The sequence below is a fragment of the Cinclus cinclus genome, chromosome 3 (assembly GCF_963662255.1).
Source record: "Cinclus cinclus chromosome 3, bCinCin1.1, whole genome shotgun sequence".
Taxonomy (NCBI): domain Eukaryota; kingdom Metazoa; phylum Chordata; class Aves; order Passeriformes; family Cinclidae; genus Cinclus; species Cinclus cinclus.
The window spans coordinates 3,840,123-3,860,808 of record NC_085048.1 but is presented as its reverse complement, the minus strand read 5'-3'; the positions used below and the strand labels follow the sequence as shown (position 1 = coordinate 3,860,808).

Here is a 20,686-nt window from a genome sequence, read left to right as displayed (position 1 = left end):
ATTTTGATGTTCTCACCCTATTTAATCCACTTAAGGTGCATCGTGTTAATATTGTGCATTTTTCCCTGGTTCTGTAATCAAAAGGTCATAGTGTAGCAAGTCAAACAGATGCCTATTTCTTGAATACTGCTGTCTTTATCAACTGGACTTGTAATCTCATCAGAAAAAGAGCTCTCAGTTTAGTTTGGCAGGACCTATTTTCCATGAGCCTGTGTTGATTGGCATTCCCTATATGTCCCTTCTTTATTTCTGAGGACAGGGGACTCCAGGGTATGAGGGAAGAGGCTTTACCACAGCACACACATCTGCAGCTTCAAATTCAAGCACCAATTGTCAGCTTGTCTCCTGGAGACTCCGACAGCCTGAAATGGCCCTGGAGTTATTTTATGCTTTGCTCTCTCCAAATCAAGACTGTCCTGGCTGGAAATCCAAGGAGGCCTTTCTCAGTCTCTATATAAATAATTCTTTCATACAGCCAACATTATTAGTCATAGTGTGCAATGGGTTGTGTATTAGAATGGTGAAGAAGCCCAGTGGCAGTGTGAAATGACTGATCTCCGGTGTGGATGGAGCTGCAGCCGAGCCCCAGAGCTGCCCACCTGGAGGCAGAGGAGAATTTAACTTGGTGAGGCGGAGGAAGGATTGGTGACATTAGGGAAGCTGACAATTTGTGTGACATGACAGCTCCTCTGCACAGACTGCACTTTTCCTTTCCTTTCTTTCTTTCATTTAACCCTCAACATCTTGCAAATGAAATCAGTTTAGGTGCTCTTATTAATTTTGATTTCTATTTCTACTTTTATTTCAATTATCACTTTTCCTTCTAAATCTATTTCTATCTCTATATCTGTCCCTATTACTATCACTATTACCATCTTTCTCCGACACTATCACTATATCTATTTCCATTATTATTTCTATTTCTTCTATTTCTATTTCTACTTTTTTCTTCTATTTCTTCTTCTAAATCTATTTCTATCTCTATATCTATCCCTATTACTACCACAATTACTATCCTTTTATCTAACATATCACTATTTCTATCTATTTCTATTTTTATTATTTCTATTTTTATTTCTTCTATTTCTATTTCTATTTCTATTTCTATTTCTATTTCTATTTCTATTTCTATTTCTATTTCTATTTCTATTTCTATTTCTATTTCTATTTCTATTTCTATTTCTATTATTTCTATTTCTATTTTTTATATTTCTACTTTTACTATTTCTGTACTTAATTCTGTTCTTACCTCTTTTATTATCACTATTACTACTATCACTGTTACCTTTTTGTTTCAAAGAAGGTTTCAGTGGTGACTGGGAAGCCAGGATGGAGCTGCACTTTTGGAATATAATTAATTAGAAAGAGCCTCAGTGCAGCCTGAAGCCTGAGTGGGCAGAGTGGGCTGAGGGAGGGAGCAAAGCTGCATTAGCATTCTCATTTTGCATGTGAGGAGCTGAGGGGCAGAGACATTAAATGAGTGGCCTAAGGTCAGAGAGGGGAATTGGTGGCAGGATGCAGACTTGAACTGAGGACAGCTGATATCCAGGCTAATTCATAAGCTGCAAGTCTTGCCCTGCACTGCTTTTTCAGTGTTGCCTGTCTTCATTTTCCTCTCTGAAACAGGCTTAGATAACCAAAATGCTGTAGTGAATCTGTCTCAGGACAGATAGCCAAAGGAAATGGGTGTTTTTTTCTGATTTCTTTTCCACTTGCTCCTAGTGCAAGCTTTAGTGAGTTGCTTAACTCTCCCCTGTTTTGTGTTATCTATCCCTGATTCATGGAGAGCAGTGTGGCTTTTCCTCCTAATGATGATGGGAAAAGCAGGAGTCTGCTGCTCCTCTTGGAAGGGAAAATTTGAATTTAAAATAGAATACCAGAGATGCCAAAATTTTTAAATAAAAATATTTAAAATAACAGTTTTTAAGTAATTCAGCTTTCTTTAGAATTCTTTTTTTCCCCTAGTTTTTTGGGGACTTTACATACCCTCAGCCTCCTTGAAATGTGGTGCTGTAGGAATTTCTTGGAGGATCTGATCTGCAAGATGGGAACTTTGACTGACCTGGTTGGCTCCTGGGTGTATGAGATGGCTGGAGCCCTGAATTCCTGTAAACTCTTAGCATTGTTTTAGGTGGGGAAGCCAGGCAATTCCAGCACTCCCACCTCCAAGATAAGCTGGTACTGGATGAGGTCCTGCTAATAGGGGCAATGGACAGCAATAGGGGCAACCTCTACTTTTGCAGTACTTCTGCACTTTTTCCATCAGAAAATAACTCATGTTGAGTTTTGGACAGATTAGTGAAAGACTCTGCTGGAACTAAGAGGTGCTGAGCTGGGTTAAGATGAAAACGAGCTCAGCAAGGCTGCAAATCAACTATGTCATGTAAGTTATTCAGGTAACACCTGCAGAGAACCAGGCTCTTGCACAGGGTGATTCAGCCTGTCCCGTAACAGCTGTGCATGAAAAATGAATAGCAGCAGCCTCCTGGATCCATACCTGATATTACCCACAAACGTCAGTCTAGACACATAGCTTTTAATTTTTAGGGGTAATCAGTGTAGATGAAAGGTAGGTGGGTTGGTTAATCAGTGCCTCAATAAAAATATCCATAGAATCATGGAATCATGGAATTGATTGAATGGGAAAAAAAGCTCATCTCATTCCATTCCCCTTCCAAGGGCAGGGACACCTTCCACAAGACCAGGTTGCTCAGACCCACATCTAACTTGGCCTTGAACACTTCCAAGGATGGGAAGTCCACAACCTCTCTGGACATATTCTCCAGTACCACCTCTTGAGAGTAAAGAAAAATTTGTGTTTTGTTCAGGTTTTATCTCCTGTATGCATTGTCTCCATCCCAGTGTCAAACTCTACACATAAATAGCCATAAATATCTTCCCCATTACCAAAGGAAGCCAACTATTTTATGGTCTGTTCTTGGTGAATACCAAGACCCGAATCAACAATGCTTTTACTCAGCAGAGGTTTCCTTTGCTGACAATTTTGCCTCTTACAGTGGAGCAAAATCTCATTTTTAAAGAAACAGAGGTACTAAGACCCATAGCAATGAACCTGTGATGCTGTTCACTTGGGAATAGTGTTTCAGACTTCAGTGCATCATATAATCTACCATGCAATTGTACATTAAACAAATGGATACTGAATCATCTCTGGACTAGCCAGCTTCTAAGCCTAGTGGTGGACATGAAGATAAAACGTCCCAATGGGCAAGTCTTAAAAGGGAGTTATAATTTTTATTTCAGCTAATCACCATTTGTGTGTCTGAAAACAGAAGAAAACATGAGGCAGAACTGAACAAAATGCAGCATCCTTCTCCTCACAATGCACATCTTTTCTCTGGGATTAAAATAGGGTTTGCATTTTAAATTTTCATTTACTAAACAGAAAAATATTTTACTAGGATGGAATGGTATTAAGGAGAAATGATTCTTTGTGTGCCCTCAGGCCTGGTGAAGACAGGATTTGATTTGCTGTGTTAGGTTGGAATCTGGATTGATACACAGAGATGAGAAGGTGTTTAATAAAATTTACATTTCATTTTCTCACTTGACACCAGTCTCCTGTCACTCACCAAATGAAGGGAATACGACAAATAACTTTTGTCAGCACCTAGACACGGAGAGACAGTCTGGGGAGGGAGAGCAAGGGTGGGATATTTTTAACATCACTCCCTTCGACAGCTTCAGGACTTGGCACCGTTTCATCTTTATTGTACTTTGGAAGAGAGAGGAGAAAAACATCAGGAGAAAAAGCAGAAATGAATCCACCCACAGGTATGGACAAATGACCCACTGGGAAATGAGGGAGATGACCCTCACCCAAAGCAGCAGGGAATGTGGGTGGTGCCCTGTGCTCAGCTGGTGCACAGCTCCTGCTTCTGACAAATGCAGGCTGGCCTGGCTTGAGTCCACCCTTCACAGAGCTGCTCCAGAGACCCTTTGTCACCCCACCGTCTTGGCTATGTCACTGCTTCCTGTTCTTCTTCTTCTTTACCAAAATTAAAGTACATGGATTTATTATTAAGACCTTTCATCCCTGTTTTTGAATTTTCCACCAGACTCTGGGTTTCTAGTTGAGGACCAAAGGTGAGTCAGCACCTACATGCCACAGGTTTAACTGCACAGATCAAGAGGGTTTTTTGACAGGAGGATTGAGTATAAATATACTCCTTCTCTTCTTGTATACTACCTTTTATCTGTTCAGCTGAATTTTTAGTCAGGTGCCTGAATCCCACAGGATTCCCACAGAACTTGGAAAGTGATGAAGAATGTGTGGTAGATCTGGAAAGCAAGGCGAATAAGTATTGCTCCCTATTTGTTATGCTAAAAAAGCCCTGGAAGATAACAGGCAGAACACTTAAAATAAAAGCAGAATTAGTACTTTTCCTAATTAAAATTAGAAAAAGAAGAACTCTTCTTTTTTTTTTTTTTTTCCTTTTCCCACACATGATATAGATAATTCAGTTTAACAATATATTAGTGCTACAATTCTATAAAATGTCCAGGGATAATAAGTCATTAGGAACAACCAACAATCCCAGAAGTTTCTTCTTGCTTAAAATAAAATCTAGGGAGGGCTAATTTAATATTTTCCTTTTTCTTATATTTATCCCCAAATATCCAATGCTGGCAGCCCTCAGGTCTAATACAATATGGAAACTGTTCAGAGGCTGATCTTGCTTATGTGCAGACTTCTGCCATGGCCTTAAAAGGAGGAAAGAAAATAATAAGAAAGCAAAAGGAGATCATAAATACCTCCCCACAACCTCCTCCAAAAGACATTGCAACTTCCTTTAAAAAATAAAACATTCTCTGTGGGTTTTTTTTTATATATTCCTTTTTGGAAAACTCACTAATGGCATGGTCATTGTAGTTCATATTTTGTTCTATGAAAACCGAAAATTTTGAAATGCTTTGGTGGGAAAGTAGAAGGTTGTTGGCAGCTTCTTGGAGCTCCTGTGTGGCCCTGCACACAGAGGTCTGAGTCAAGGAAAAGAAACTCTGGTACTTCTCAAAGGTTCTTCCAGACTTCTTGGAACTTCAGCTTCCCTCACTGCAGCCCATCACATCACCCAATATGTGAAGTTTTGCACCTCAGGCAGCACCTACCTCCCTTCCCCACTCCCCCAAAAACACAATCCTTATATATACCAGAGAAATACCCCCTTGCTATTGTGCTCCAGGATCTTGGAATTATGATTTGGGATATCTGACTTTTGCTCTTTCAAAATAATACTGCTCAACAAATTATCACCCAGAATTTCCCACACTTCAGTAGGTAGAAAGCTGGAATTATTTCACACTCTCACAAATGCATAATGATTGCAAAAAATTACATGGAAATCTGTGAATCTGGAAAATCAATAAGTGCCCATAATCACCCTTGGAGTGTTGCATCATGCAGCTTCCTTAATCCACTGAAGGTTTCCTCTCACAGCTCCTATCTCAGTGAAGATCTTTTTGAGTGCAGTTCACTGTTAATAAAGTTATTCATTGCAGAGTCAGGAGCTCAGAGAAAAACCTTTTGACCAGACACTTGCCTCCTTTATTTGCCAATTATACCTCTCATGCTATAGAAATGAATTCCATAATAAATACCACAATAAATATGGACTGGAAGTTATAGCATATAGAGATGATCAAAAGGTTTATAATCTCATTGCTGTTATTTGGTTTTTCTTTTTTTTTTTCTTAATTTTGTTTTAGGCACACAATTCCTTCAACCCAGACTGTAATTAATTTTCCTACATCACCAGTTATCTCTGCTCCCTAACCAGGCTTGTCATTTTAATTTTTCACAGGCTTTCTTTTTCCTATCCATGTGCCTGTTCCTGTATCTTCATGAAGTCTCATCAGCTCTGGCCCAAAGCCTTAGGCAAATTTGTCTGTAATGTACTCCTCTACTTCAGACATAAGAGGAAAATATATCACCCCCACAAAATGAGGAGGAAAATAAAAAAAAGAAAGAAGTAGAATTTTGACCATACATTGTCTAGCAATTCAGAAAAGCTGAGAGAGCTTGGTTAAAAGTGAGGAGTCCTTTCAGCTGTATTCTTATTTACATCAATAAAGGAAGTCGGACGTATTGTAGATGGGACTCCATATAAAGGTTACCAGGTAGAAATCCCAAATCCAGCAAACTTAATGAAATTTTTGCCACTGGCTTCAGTAGAGCCAAACTTGTCAAATTTTACTGATATTTAACATGACTGTCCAGTAAAGTTTTGGGTCTCAGAGGATGGATCTTCACAGGCATATCCAGAAATATTTTATTAGTATTGAAGGCTTCCTTCATGTCCAGTGTGGGGATGTTACACTTTATTCAGCCCAGTCAGATTTGCTGGAAGTGTTTTGTGTCCCTCACAGAGCTGGTATGAGAATGGGTTGGGCTGAAGGCTGAATCTCTGCACAATATCCCCACGGGCTGCATCCAAAATCCGAGCTGAAATCCTGCTGCTGTCTCTTTATGTCCTCACAGAAGCTGCACGTTGACAGCAGCTGAATGCCCTGAACTGAGCCAGAGGGCTCGAATAAACTCAAGTCTATGAAGGCACCACATCCCATGAGATAGCACGGCTAGCCCACACACCACACTGTGGATCCTTCATCTGCCTCCTTCCACTGCATCCCTACCCTGGCCTCACCGTGGGTTTTGGAATGCAGAATGTCACAAATTTATCCATAAAACACACCCATGCAGAGGTGGAAAGAACTGTTGTCCTAATTATAGTGTAAGGATTAAGAAGAACTCGAAGCAAAGATTGAGCAGGATCACCAAAAGTACTGACCCAGCAATGACAGCACATGGCCCGTGGGACAGGCTGGCACTCCAAATATTGGAAAATGAGGATTTTGGCTTGGGATATGAGACGTTTCTTCTCTTTCATTGCCTTGTCCAGGATATTCTGTAGCAGCTTAGGGCTGTTCATAGAACCACAGAAAGGGCTGGGTTTGTAGGAACCACCCTGTTCCCATCTCCCTGCCATGGGTAGGGACACATTCCACCATCCCAGGCTGCTCCAAGCCCTGTCCAGCCTGGCCTTGGACACTTCCAGGGATCCAGGGGCAGCCACAGCTTCTCATCTAATCACAGAGTTCCTGTAAGAGTGAGCATTTTAACTCAGTCTCATGGAAAACATAGATGGAAAACATTTCAAAATAAAAACGGATCTCCCTCAGCCATAAAGCAGTAGGGTCCTCTGTGATCCAACTGCTGTTGCAATCAGTCTAAACCCAATTGTTTAAGGAAAAGATGCCACTTTATGTTTAGCTGTGAAACCACTGCAACCACTTCAACCACTCTCATTCTCATCTTTCTGATCATGACAGTGTTGTGTTTTCTCTTTTTTTTTTTCTGATACATAAGATCCCCTAAATTTGTCACTTAGTCAGGATTCGCCTAATGTCTGCACCCATTTGTCACCATGCTTTGTTTCACTTTTTCCACACTTCTTTCCCACATGCCACCACCCAATCAGTTGAAAATGCTGCAATTAAAGGCTTTTAGCCCTGCTAATTCCATTAGAGGTCCAGATATACAAGACATTATTTATTCTGTAAACAAAGTATGGATATGTTCAAGAATTATGAACTAAAAGATAAATATAAACCCTTAACTATTTCCAATATGTCCATTTTTTTCTCCTGAAATTATTTTTTGTATGGTATTTTCATATAACTTACATTCAATATTATTGGTGGGAATAACGATGTGCAATATTATATTATTTTCTTTTATACTGCATGGATGTGATGGAATCACTTACTAGAAGTAGAAACACTGAAGGGAAATAAGATTAATGAAGTGGAGGAATTGTATTTCTGCAGAGAGGGAAGGCTCTACTGCTGTGTGAACATGTGAAACTGGGTATCAGCTGTGCAGGAAAAGAAGGGTATCCCAATAATTTCACCAGACATGGATGTCTTTGTATAACTTTTTATTCAGACCCTGAATCATGATCCTTGAGGATCTGCAGAAAATAATGTGATAAATGGCTTTTCTATACCATGGAAGAGATCAGAAATTGTGATCCATTGAACTTTGTAAAATCTTCATCCACAAGTGTCTTCCTTGAGGATCTGCAGAAAATAATGTGATAAATGGCTTTTCTATACCATGGAAGAGATCAGAAATTATGATCCATTGAACTTTGTAAAATCTTCATCCACAAGTGTCTTAAACCAGAAAAACTCCTGCTCACGGAACAAGAAACCTGGGGCAGTGTGCAGTCAGTCTAATTTCACCCCAAAATTATGTTTATAATGACAGCATAGGGCAGAAGCCAAAGATGGTGAATATATTTTTGTGCCCAGGAAACTGAGCAGCTTGAATAGAATCTGCACCTTAACTCCTTCAACTTGAAGAGAACCGGTTTATGGTTTGTTTGAGTTTTTTCCAAATCAAGGTTTCTTGCTTTTTCTCCCACTGTTGCTCCAGATAGAAACCTTATCTTCCTGATTAAGTAATTGTTTTTCTGCAAAGGAATATAAATTTTGTCTGGTGTCACCAGGATACCTTGCAACTAAGAGTTTTATGGTACAGAGAAGGCATAATAAAATTCCTCATCTTCCAGCTCAGTAAAGCAAAGCACAGAGGAATTCTCTGAGCAACTGAATAATATCAGCAGCAGTACTATTATCCATAAAAATTAGTGTTCATAACAAGCCAGTGATTTAAAGATGTCAGAAAACAATGTCATGGTGAAGATTAATTCAGCAAAATACTTTCATATAAATTTTAAAATAATAAAACAGGATAGGTTTAAGTAGAGCAGAATGGAAGCACTTATTCAAGCCGCAGTGAAAGTTGAATAAATGAAGAAAACATATATTTGTGTACATACTGAGGTTCTTTGAACGAAACTAAAAACATGGCTGGAAGAAATGGGAAAATTTCTGTATGTTTACATATATGCATATTCACCAGCAATGCTCAAGACACTAAGACTACGTCCATGCTAGAACACTGTAGTGTCAGAAACGCTGTGGAGTTGTTAGGCTGATCCCTGACTGCTTTTGAATGCAATCTCACAGCTGGCCCACCAAGCACTCCCCAGAACAACTCCTGAAGGATTCGGGAGAGCTGTTCTCAAAGGGCAGTTTGGATGCACCCACCCTGTTTTGGAAGCTAAGAAAGGTCAGCATCAAAGAGCCTCGCAGTGTTCATTTGCCCATGTGGCCACATGGCCCATCCCAAAACCTGCTTGGTTTTCTCTGAGCACAGAGGCGAAAGGCTCAGCCCCACAGTGACTGCAGTGCTTCACCCCCTCCCATCACTGCTTCACCCCTCAGCTGCCACCGCGGCAGCGCACTGTGCGACATCGTTCTGCTGCTGGGACATCCTGTCGGACTTCTCTCTTTCCTGGCTGTAGGCAGCTGCAGCTTGGGGTGCTTCCTTCTGGCTGGAGCACCCCAGGACTGCTGGCTGCTGGAGTTCCACAGAGCCACCAGGAGATCTTCCTCGGTGGTGACTGTCACTTTTCCTGGCAGAGGGAAAGGTGTGTCTGTCACCTGTCTTGGACGGGACAGTGCTTGGCGTTCTTGCTGACTTGGCTTCACGGGGCTGCAGGTTCAGCTCCTCTGCGTGTCCTGTGGCAGCTCCCACTGCTCCACTTCCTTCCACATCTGTGAAAGCATGACTTGTTTGTTTCTTACAGTAATTATAAGAGCCCATTTTCATGCACATTATCCTTTTATGCCTTTACTGTGTGTTAAAGACATCAATATTTTTTAAATTTTTTTTCCCCATTTTTACATGGGCGGACAATGATAGGACAAGGGGGAAGAATTTTAAATTGAACAGGAGACATTTACGTTATAGATTAGGAAAAAAATTCTTCCCTATGAAAGTGGTGAGCCACTGGCACAGGTTGCCCAGGGAAGCTGTGGCTGCCCCATCCCTGGAAGTGCTGGATGAGGACTGGAACAATCTGGGATAGTGGAAGGTGTGAGTGCCCAGGGTGGGAGGAAGCAGGTGATTACTAAAGTTCCTTCCAACCCAAACCATTCCATGATTCTGTGATTAATTAAAAAGTAGTTACTATTACAGAAATAGTTTGAGTGGCTATTTCAGTGTGGCAGAAATAAATTGGTAAAGCCAAACATCCATTAGCTATTTTCACAAATAAATAAAAAGCAGCAAACCCAGCTAGTTTGTGCATATTGACACACTAACAGCTGCTAGAGCACCTCCAATATTTAGAATTTTTTTGAATAAATATTTAATAATACATTCTTTTAGAATACAGTTTCTTAGTAAGCTATGTATTGCTAAGACTGATAATATTTTAATACTACACACCCATAAAATGTATCATCCCTTTCTGAAACAGGCTGTAACTTAGGGTAGAGCTTTGTATTTCTAACATTTGAGTCCTACTTAAGGCAGAGCCTGTAACCTTCAATGATATTTTTAAAAAAAATATATAGGAAAAAATGCAGAAAAATGTAAATATACACTATACATTTTTCATGTGGAAATGTTTGCATCCTTATATATAAAATGGTTGTCAATAACAGAGGCAGGGTCACTTTTAGTGACATAGCAGATAATTTCTGAACTGACAGAAAGTGCCGTGATTGGCAGCTTAATTTGTAGTTTCATGTGGATGTTAAAAACATTTATAATTTTCTTGCAATCCTCTCCCTTCTCCCACAAAAGAAAATGCCATCAGCCCACACCCAAATTTTTAATACTCGTTTCAAATCCAGACCTAGTTCTGGTCAATGTCTCATGTGTCAGTGGACAAAATCAGCTTTTTTAGTCCATTTATCAGCACACATTGTAGGTCCTTAGCACAATTAATACCAGAAAATGTATTATTACCACTTTTGATGTTTCAGGTTTGTCCTTTCAGTTTAACCCTGAGCAGCTTGTGACATTCAGCCTCATGGTTGCTCACACCTTTTGCTCAGATTCATTATCTTCTGCGTTTTCTGTAATTCATTAATTGGAACTATATTTTCTGAATAATTGAATATCTCAAATTGGAAGGAACACATAAAGGATCATTGAGTACCACCCCTGCTTCTCACAAAAAAACCCCTACAATTAAATCACATTTCAGAAAGATTGTCCAGGCACTCCTTAACCAACCTGAACAGTGACAACCCTGGCAATGACTTCATGCTTGTGCTCATTTTTTTTCTGTTAAAGGGCTTTGCTGTTTTTTTTTTTCAATTTGTACACTCATAAATTTAAATTTCAGGGTTGTACTTCTTGGAAATCCACCAGAAAGTTGTTACCAAAATTTCAGCAGTCAGACATATTACTATATTTAGCACTATTTCTTATTTAGCTGGCTTTAACTTTATGTAGTTGGCCGATTTAAGGCAAAAAATTACACACATCACCAGGTTCAGTTTTCTTCTTTAGACACATAAACAAGATAATAAGGTCATGATCTTCTATACCAAAGCTTCATGTTAGTTCTGGAGATTTATTGACTCTCTCATCTTCAAAGGTGCCATTTTCAACGGTGGAAATAAGGTTTTTCAAGCAGGTTTGAATCAATGGAGGAGGCTACCAGTTTTCAGGATAGAAGCAGTTTCAAGGATGAAGTACTGCCTTGAGATTCTTGATTTTTTAAACGTTAAATACAAACTATTCAATATCATGAAAGCATATGACTAACAGGATTAAGTGCTGGCTAACAGAGCTCAGGCAGAAATTATAAATGGTAAATAATTCTCAGGGATGTGTGGCAGTACCAGACACTCCCACTGAAATGGAAGATATTTAGTGTTTCCACTGGTGATTTGGAACTTAAACTGAATTTGATTCTGATGAAATTTTGTCAAAAAAGAGAAAAATGGCAAACTGGTAGAAAGGAAGGAGGAGGAGATGACCTGAGCAAGCTAGGAACCAGAAGGGGAGACACAATTTACAGACTGGGATAACAACTTCAGGAACACAGAGTGATTTCTAGCTGAAGATGTCCAAGGACAGAGTAAGAATCAATCAGGAACCATTCTGAAAATTTCAGGGAAAGGACAGAAAATTGAAGCTTGGAAATGTAAGCTGTAGGAGGATACAAGCTCTCTGTTGAACCATCAGAATGAATTGTAAAAAGAAACAATGTTCATTCATCTCCAGGTGTGTTCTGTTAACAGCGCCTTAATCCATCAAAAGTTCTTCATTTCAAGAGACTGATAATTACAGAAAGCTAAGGAGACTCTTTTCTTGTTAGACCAAGGCTAGGCAAGGCAATATCTTGATCCCTTCTGCCTGCTGTACTCCTTAAATGTGCATTTTTGTTTTTCCCTCATCTGCATCCTCAGCTGCTCCCTTTGGTACAACATCCAGGGCCCTTGATCCGCTGGACTTTGCACTCTACAAGCATCCACCAATGAGAAAATCTCTGTTTTGCAAGTCTTACTGTGGTGATTAATAAATAAAGGCTCTGAACAGTTAATTGTATTAGAAAAGCAGCATTTCTTATGAGGGGAAGAGCTACAAAGCAGAAACTAAACAAAAAGAGTGCAGCTTTGATTTCTTCTCTCTCTCTCTCTCCAAAACCAACAGTACTTTAAATAGGGGGGAATCAAACACTAGATGTTTCCAAGTCATATGTATTAAATTCACTTAAGATATTGTTATCCTTGTTTAGATTTGAACATATTGGGGAATCTTTTTGTCTTGCAACTATTCCTAAAAGACTCTAAGTGGCTGGATTGCCTTTTTCTGACAAAAAAAAAAAAAAAAAAAATTCTTTCCATGAATTATTTACATGATGGCTCCAATCAACACTGTACCTGTCAGCCTCCCCAGCCAAAATGAAAGTTCACTATGTAAAGGTGCCAAGGGAGAGTGGCAGCCTCCCACTGCGAGTTTATAGACAGAACTAAGTCAGCACGCATTATGTGTCAGAGCCGACATCAGACAGAATCAGATCCTTTGATCTCAGACCTCCACAGGAAGCTTAGATCTCAGACAAATTAGATAAAAAATGAATTTATAGCAGATATGTGTCCTAAGGCACACAGCTGAATGCTGTGTTTTGGAAGAGTATGGCAAATATCAAAACACATAAACTGCAGAATTTCCTCTCTCCTTCTCTCTCTCTCTCTCTCTGCTTTTGTGATAGACACTAATTAAAAGGAGATAGAACTCTAGCTCGCCTCTTCCTGCCTCTTATGTAATCCACAGGCTTCGGTGAGAAGGAAGGAAAAGAAATTCCCAAAACAGAGTAAATGGGGGGGGTTCAGCAGGGTTATCCGAATGCCATTAGATCTATGCTGTTGGCAGGTGAGACAAAAAAAAAAAAAAAAAAAGGAAAAAAAAGTCCTCAACTACTGTAAGAACGTTTCACACTTGCAGAAAGGGAAGCCAGTGCTTTGTGCTGCCAGCCTCATGCCCCCGGGGCTGTCTGCTTTTCCGTGACCTCAGAAGGAGTCGGGTTTGATCAGAAGATGATGAAAGGAGTCTCCAGGAGGTGTGCAGGAAAGGGTTGTTTGTGGCAGGACCCTGGGGAGTAAAGTGGGACACAGGATGGGTGGGTGGGAGTGGAGCTGCTTTGGGCTGCTGGACTGACAGAGACCATGAAAATGAGCCCTGGGTGGGTTGTTTTACTACTAGTGTAACTCAGTGCAGTCCTTCACAGCCTGCAAACCTGTCCAGAGCTTTTGATCCCTCTCCAGAAGCTGGAGATTTGGGCAGGGAGGAGCCCTGCTTCTCCAGACATGTGGGGACACCAGGAGTGTTGGTCCCTGCCCTACTCCTACTAGGAGAAGCCATGGACTCATTGAATCATAGAATATCCTGAATTGTGGGGAAGGGACCCAAGAGCATCACTGAAATCCAGGCCTTGTCCCTGCAAAGGACACCCCAAGAATCACAGCGTGAGCATAAGGGGGATTATGCTGCTGCCTTCAGTGTAGCTGGGAATTCACTCCACCTGTATTAAAGGAGATGAAATGACAAATAGAAAAAGATCAGGGAGGAGAAGGAGGAGGCAATAAAGAGATAGACCCTTTGAGAATGTGCCATTGATCCTATACAAACCAACAGAATCACAGAATCACTGAAGTTGGAAAAAACCTTTTAGATCATTGAGTCCAACCACCAAGACAGCACGACTGTATTCACCATTAAACCTCTCCCAGCTGCCACATCCCACACATTTTTGAATACTTGCAGTGATGGTGACTCCACCACTTCCCAGGGAGCACCTGAACATGTTAAAAGACATAAACTGACTCTTTTGGTGTCCAGTCATTTATGAATTGCTGTCTCACCTCCTACTACAGACACTCCACTTGGTCCTTGGTCATAGCAAGGCTTGGTGGGAGCTGCAGGGGGCTGTGCTTGTTCACTGGGTCTCTTGGAGCTGTCCCATGGTAGCTGAGGACGTTCAGCCCTCGTTTCTGCAGTGAAACACACAGTCACATCACCCTCAGTACATCCTCTGCTCAGCAGAAATTATTAAATCAAGAAAAAATTGAACATACTCTTTATTGTTGAATATGTAGCAGAATATTGCTTGACTATATAAATGTCACCAAATGCTGTGTCCACACGCCTTTGAACATGTCCAGGGATGGTGACTCCACCACTGCCCTGGGCAGCCTGTTCCAGGGCTTTACATTCCTTTCCAAAGAGAAACTTTTTGTGAGGACTCAGACCCCTTTTATAAGCATAAAACTGTATAACCTTGAACTACCACAGAGTATTCTGAGCTGGAAGGGACCCACATTGATTATTGAAGCCTAATTCTTGTCTCTGTGTAAACTACAAAATATATCCTAATTACTGAATATCCCAGAGCTTTTCCCGAGTTCTATTTTCTGAAACCCATTGTGTCCACTCTGGGGATTTGTTAAATAAAACGAATGCAAGTTTAAAATTTTTGCGGATATTTCCAACTTACTGTGGCTTTTGCTCTTCCTGAACCAGCAGAATGAAAGGACAATGCTGAATGCAGATGCTGCTGAACCCAGTATGACAACGAGGATCATGCTGGCACTGGCTCTCTTGGGCACAGGGAAGGTGGCAAATGGCTGGGACAGCACAGTGAACTTTGCCCCTGAGAATTTAAAGTAGTCAGTTTGCTACAAAAGTAAGGACAGCAATTTCACAGCTAAAACACCACCCTACAGCTTTTTAACAGGGATGCCACTTTTAAAGATGCATTCAGGGACAAACCATAAATCCATCTATCTCCAGACAGACCCAACATTAACAGGAAATATTTATTTAGGACTGAGTACCAGGGCAACCCAAACATGTAAAAATATTTCTACAAGCCAAGTTTCAAGCTTTCAGTGTTTCTTGAAGCACAAACAGATTCTTTGCATTCAACAATATTTAATATTTCTTCAGTGAAGTTATCAAACTGACACAAACCCCAGAAAATACATTCACAATGCATCTGCTTCTGAGGCCAGACAGATCAGGCCCCTTCAGAAAACACGCACATTTTCTGCAAGAGAAATTGCTTGTGATAAGACAGTTCTTAACACTGACTTTTTTTATAGGCTATACCTAAATCGTATCAATGGAAGTTAGGGAGAACCCAGAAACATTCACCAGCATGAAAATTAAATCCATGATGCAGAAAACTCCCAGTGAACTTGTTAATATTTTCCACCACATTGATAATGAGAATTATAAATAAAAAATGTCAGTGTCCCTGCTGTTGCACAGTAAATATTTAGTCTCTTGAAAGACAGAAGCTCTGAGTAATGCTCTGCACCCAGAGATTCTAAAGTTTTCTGTAAATGGCAGAACCAAGCCAGGCACTGCTCATAGTTCCTGTGTTTAAGGGTTCATCAGATCTGAGTTACAAAGACTGGAAGATGCTTACTACTGCTCTTTTGAAATAGAGAGAGGTTTTGATTCCCTAAATTATTTCTAAAAAATTACTTCCATAAGTTCTGAATGCAGATGTTATGGACAAGGACAGGAGTTCAGGAAAACTGGCCTGGTACTCTCTGTAGATCACACTGAAGCAAGTAGATTAGCACATCAACTCATTATCTGTCTTACTCCCTGACTCCTTATTGGTCCTAACACCACAATTCTAAACATTTTGATGGATGGATATTTCTTTTACTTGAATTCTGCTTTTAATAGAAATCTAACAGCCTTTATTTTCATCAATTAAAATTTAAAAAAAAAATGAAATGTTGTCAGATGGAGGCTTAGAGACCAGGGTAAGTAGCAGTAAGTACTTTTAGCAGAAACTAATTAGATTTGTGTCAGTGTTGTCCACATGAATGAAGCCAGGCTGCATCAGAACAAGGTGGGAAGCATGTTCCATTTGGGAGAAATCTGCCTGCAGCTACAAACACGTATGATCTTCAGGTGAGAGAAGAAATCTCTCAGGTATTAAGGACTCTACACACACAGGTGTTTAAAGGCGATTTGCACTACTCTAATAGTTCTTGAATAGGATGCTGTTGGTTTAAAAGGGAAGTGGATGTATCAAACCCATTGGGATCCGTATCAGTGGTGCTATGAATAGTCTGCTCTCCCCAGGAACTACCACTAAAACATTTGGGATTATAGCATTTTACATCAGCTGCACCTCCTGAGCTGTCTCCAAACAGTGAATTATGCCAGGGTAGGTGCACAGAGCAACTGGTTCATGAAGATGTATCACAAACATCTACTATTTGATTGTTTAATTTCAGTTTCTTTATCTCAAACTATAAAAGCACATCTCTTCAGTAAGAATCTGGAAGTGTAAAAACCTTTATGTTGTCTCCAGCATGATTCCCAATTACAGGGAGCAAAAGGGATTGTGCCTTTGGTGTGTACTTTTGCAATGCACATTAAAAGTGTGGAATTATCTGATTTACACAGATGATACCTGCACAGGAGCATCAGCTGCCTGTACACATTGGCACCTCTAAACATCCTCCATGGGAGAATGGCTTTAAGTTGAAAGAAGGAAGATTTAAATTAGGAATTAAGCACTGGCACAGTTTGCCCAGAGAAGCTGCGGCTGCCCCATCCCTGGAAGTGTTGAAGGTGAGCTTGGATGGAGCTCTGAGCATCCTGGTCTACTGAAAGGTGTCCCTTCCCAACATAGGAGAGGAAAAACTCGATGATCTTGAAGATCCCTTCCAATCCAAACCATTCTGTTAGTCTATTATTAATTCTTAGTAACACTCTGACTGGCTGAATATTTCAGAAAATGGATCTTTGTTTGACCTTTGCTCAGAAAAAAAGATTTTGGGATTTCCCTTGAAACAGGTTTCTAAATACATTTCATTGAGCTATGCTTCCAGCATGAAGAATCAATTCTTGTAAGGTGCTGACTTTCCATCTGCTCTCACTGATGAGAAGGTAGTGGCACCTGCATGTGTTTTGCAGCTCAAAATACACAAAAATCCCCCCCTTGAAAGGGCCACCTCCAATTGCTCCCTGCACTCCAATTCTCTTTTTGCCAAACCATGGGAAGCACTGAATTTGGATGAACCACTTGTGGCAGCCTGATTGTTCTCTCTGGTATTTATTTTTTTCTTTGGATGAGGCAAGACATTAGATAGATAGATAGATAGATAGATAGATAGATAGATAGATAATATAGATAGATAATATAGATAGATAATATGTCTATATCATCTACAATGGCATTTATCTAGAGAGATAGCCATGCATATATATCTATATATAAAGAGAGATGGGTGGATGGATGGATGGATAGATGGATGGATGGATGGATGGATGGATGGATGGATGGATGGATGGATAGATGGATGGATGGATGGATGGATGGATAGATGGATGGATGGATAGATGGATGGATGGATGGATGGATGGATGGATGGATGGATGGATGGATAGATGGATGGATGGATGGATGGATGGATGGATGGATGGATGGATGGATGCAATACCACAATAGAGACTTTACACATGGTCTTATAACATCTATATCTTAATATATCCTTGGACTCTATGCCAGACCTGTTCCTGCTTCTCCATAGCTTTGCCTCACCAGTTATCCTGAGACAAGAAAACAACACTTTGACCCCTCTATACCTTCAGAAAAAGATTTAGAGATAATTTCAGGTCCCCAAGCAGTTGCAGAGGAGCTTCTTTTGTGAAGACATCTTGAGGATTTTCCAAGGCAGAGCTCATGGGGTGCCTTGTCCCCAGTGTCTCCCTCAGCTGCCATTTCCAAGAAGGGAAATCACACCTGCCTCCTCTTTACTGAGCTGCTCAGGGGTTTCTGAAAGTGCCAACATCATCTCCATAAGCTCTCAGGAGAGCCCTGGCAGAGCCCAGTTCTGAAGTCACACTCCGAATGTGTGCAACCACCTATAAAGGTGACCAGGTGCAGGCAAACAGGCAGGAAAAGGCACTATGAAAATAGCCAGGAGCACAGATGGAAAATTTATGAGTATAAACAGGTGAAAAAAGAGGGAATGAGAGGTTGCAATTTATAGGAAAAAGTTTGCTCTGGCAACTTAACTGATTTTTAGTATCTGATTTTTTGGGATACATACTAGGGAATCCAGGGAGAAAGAGGGACCTATTCCTGACAATACTTCTCTGTGCTTATTCTTTAGATTTGAGACATCTTGCATGAATAGCACAGGAGTCACCCATCTCTCCTGCTGCCTGGGGAATGCCAACATGGATGTGGAACAGAACTCAGGCCATTTAGAGGTTTGGCATTGCTCCACCCATTCAAACAAAGTTTAACTCCTTTTTATAAATTCGGGCCACCTGTAAGGCTTTTATTTTGCCAAATGAAAACATACACAGAATATGGGGTTTACCTGGAGGTGATGTGACAGTGAATACAAGTCTCCAGTTTGTTCCTGAGCTGGAGACAGCCAGATTGGAAAAGCTTGCACATCCCTCTATGACCTGCACTTGGGTGAGCCCTGGAGAGTCAGAAAAAATCATATTGCAATTAACAGCAACCAGGTAAGGGCCACTTAAGGACCTTAGGGAGTCCTCATGACCTTCAGAAAGCCTAAATTCATTATCAATCTTAATCATAAACATTGTGTCTAACTCCAGAAAATTTCACACAGAGGTACTTGGCAAAGAAATTCCCGAGGGATTGGAGGGCTCCATCTTCTAAATATTTATTCTTTGAGCTCATTGTGAAACGACATTTTCTGTGTGCTATGGGGGTGAATGTGAATGCAGCTGTTAAAAGGATCAAACAAAGGTAACTGGAGCTACAGAGATGCACTAGAAAGTTTCAAATGCCCATTTTTAGATTTAAGTCATGTCTTATGTGACTAAGTACTTCACCAAGGTTAGGACAGTGATAATGAGAGACTGTCCTAAGGGGATGGAGTCAAGGAGTCAACCACTGTAACTAAGGGACAATCTGGATCTTCAATTCTTTTCTGATTTGTAGGTGCTTCACCTTATCTTGGGGCATATTCCCTCCTGTCCTATTGTTAAATCCCTTGGAATTTTTCTCTAGCCCTGTCAGATGCTTTGAAAGGTATTTTGCCATGGAAAATGTCTGTGGTGGCTGCCCTGAGACAGTACAGCAGACACTGCCATCTGGAAACCTGGCAGGGAGAAACTCCATGGAGAGCATTAAAACGAAACCCAGGAAACAGAATTTCTCTATCACGTAACCTCTTGTTGTGATCAATCAGGAAATTCATTCTGACCCAACATTTGCCCTTGCCATGACTGTTATTTCTGTTGGCTCTTTTTAAAAGTTATAATTTACTTTGCAACTGGATCCCCATTTTATTGTGTGTATCTTTGAGCACCAGCCAAGGCCTGGCCTTTGAGTGCTGCTGGCCAGGTCTGGTCTGCACTCAGACTCTTGGGGTGAAAGGGTGAAATCCTACAGGCTGACAAATTTCCAAATGTTGGTTCAGGTGGGGGTGAGATGCCAGAACTTCCTCAGGATGCTGGACTTGCTCCAGTGATCACAAACACAGACTTTTGCCTGCTGAAAGACAACATGTCGTAACTATTTGCTTTATGAAGCAGGTGGTTTGGCATTTTATTGAAGTTAAGCAGCACAGGTGAAGGTAAATAAAGCTGAATGTGGGCAGGACATTTCTACTCTGCCATTCTCATGTTCAGGGTATTGAACAATGTGGTGAAGTACAAAACTCTGAACTACGGCCGGAAATTGCCAAATACAAGGCCTTAGGTAAAACCATGACACATATTAATTATTTAGCAACATAAATGATAAAGTTTCTTCTCTTTGTGACTCTGGTACTATTTAATTTGTCAATATCCCAGTTACTTTTGACTACATACATGGAGTTTATTTTTCTATTTCTCTACAGTATCTACCACACCAAATCACCAATTTCATTACTAGTCTCCGTGATCAGCTGTGATACATAAATAATAAGTGATTTATATTGTGAATAGAATTGATGGAGCTGTGGGAATGTAGATTTCTTTTATTGCTCCAGCCTAACCCTAATTCATCCCTCAGTCATATGATCTTCCTTATGCCAGTGTCTGCACAGACTACCAAGGTTTTCTTGGCTCTCATGCTCACTGTAATACAGATTTTAACAGAGGGCCTCATCAACTGTGTTCAAATAATTTATAATTGCCATTTCTAGTGTGTGATGAAGCCTCGAGTACTGTACTGTACTTCTCAACAGAGACTAGCTCAGCTTTTGGGCACATATGCTTCAAAGCTCAGAATATTACAGATATATATGGGAGTCTTCCCAAAGATCTCTCAGGCAAGCTGGTATTTAACGT

The 20,686-nt window shown here is 40.5% G+C and overlaps 1 protein-coding gene across 1 annotated transcript in view; it reads right to left on the bottom strand.

Moving 5' to 3' along the window:
• Positions 1-9,301: 9,301 nt before the first annotated feature.
• PKHD1 (PKHD1 ciliary IPT domain containing fibrocystin/polyductin) overlaps positions 9,302-20,686 on the bottom strand; it is a 226,094-nt gene continuing 214,709 nt past the window's right edge. The window contains exons 62-65 of the mRNA XM_062489610.1: positions 18,754-18,861; positions 14,889-15,044; positions 14,257-14,385; positions 9,302-9,645 (exon numbers count right to left, since the gene is read on the bottom strand). Coding sequence (XP_062345594.1) covers positions 9,302-9,645; positions 14,257-14,385; positions 14,889-15,044; positions 18,754-18,861 — 737 coding nt within the window. The remainder of the gene's footprint in view (positions 9,646-14,256; positions 14,386-14,888; positions 15,045-18,753; positions 18,862-20,686) is intronic.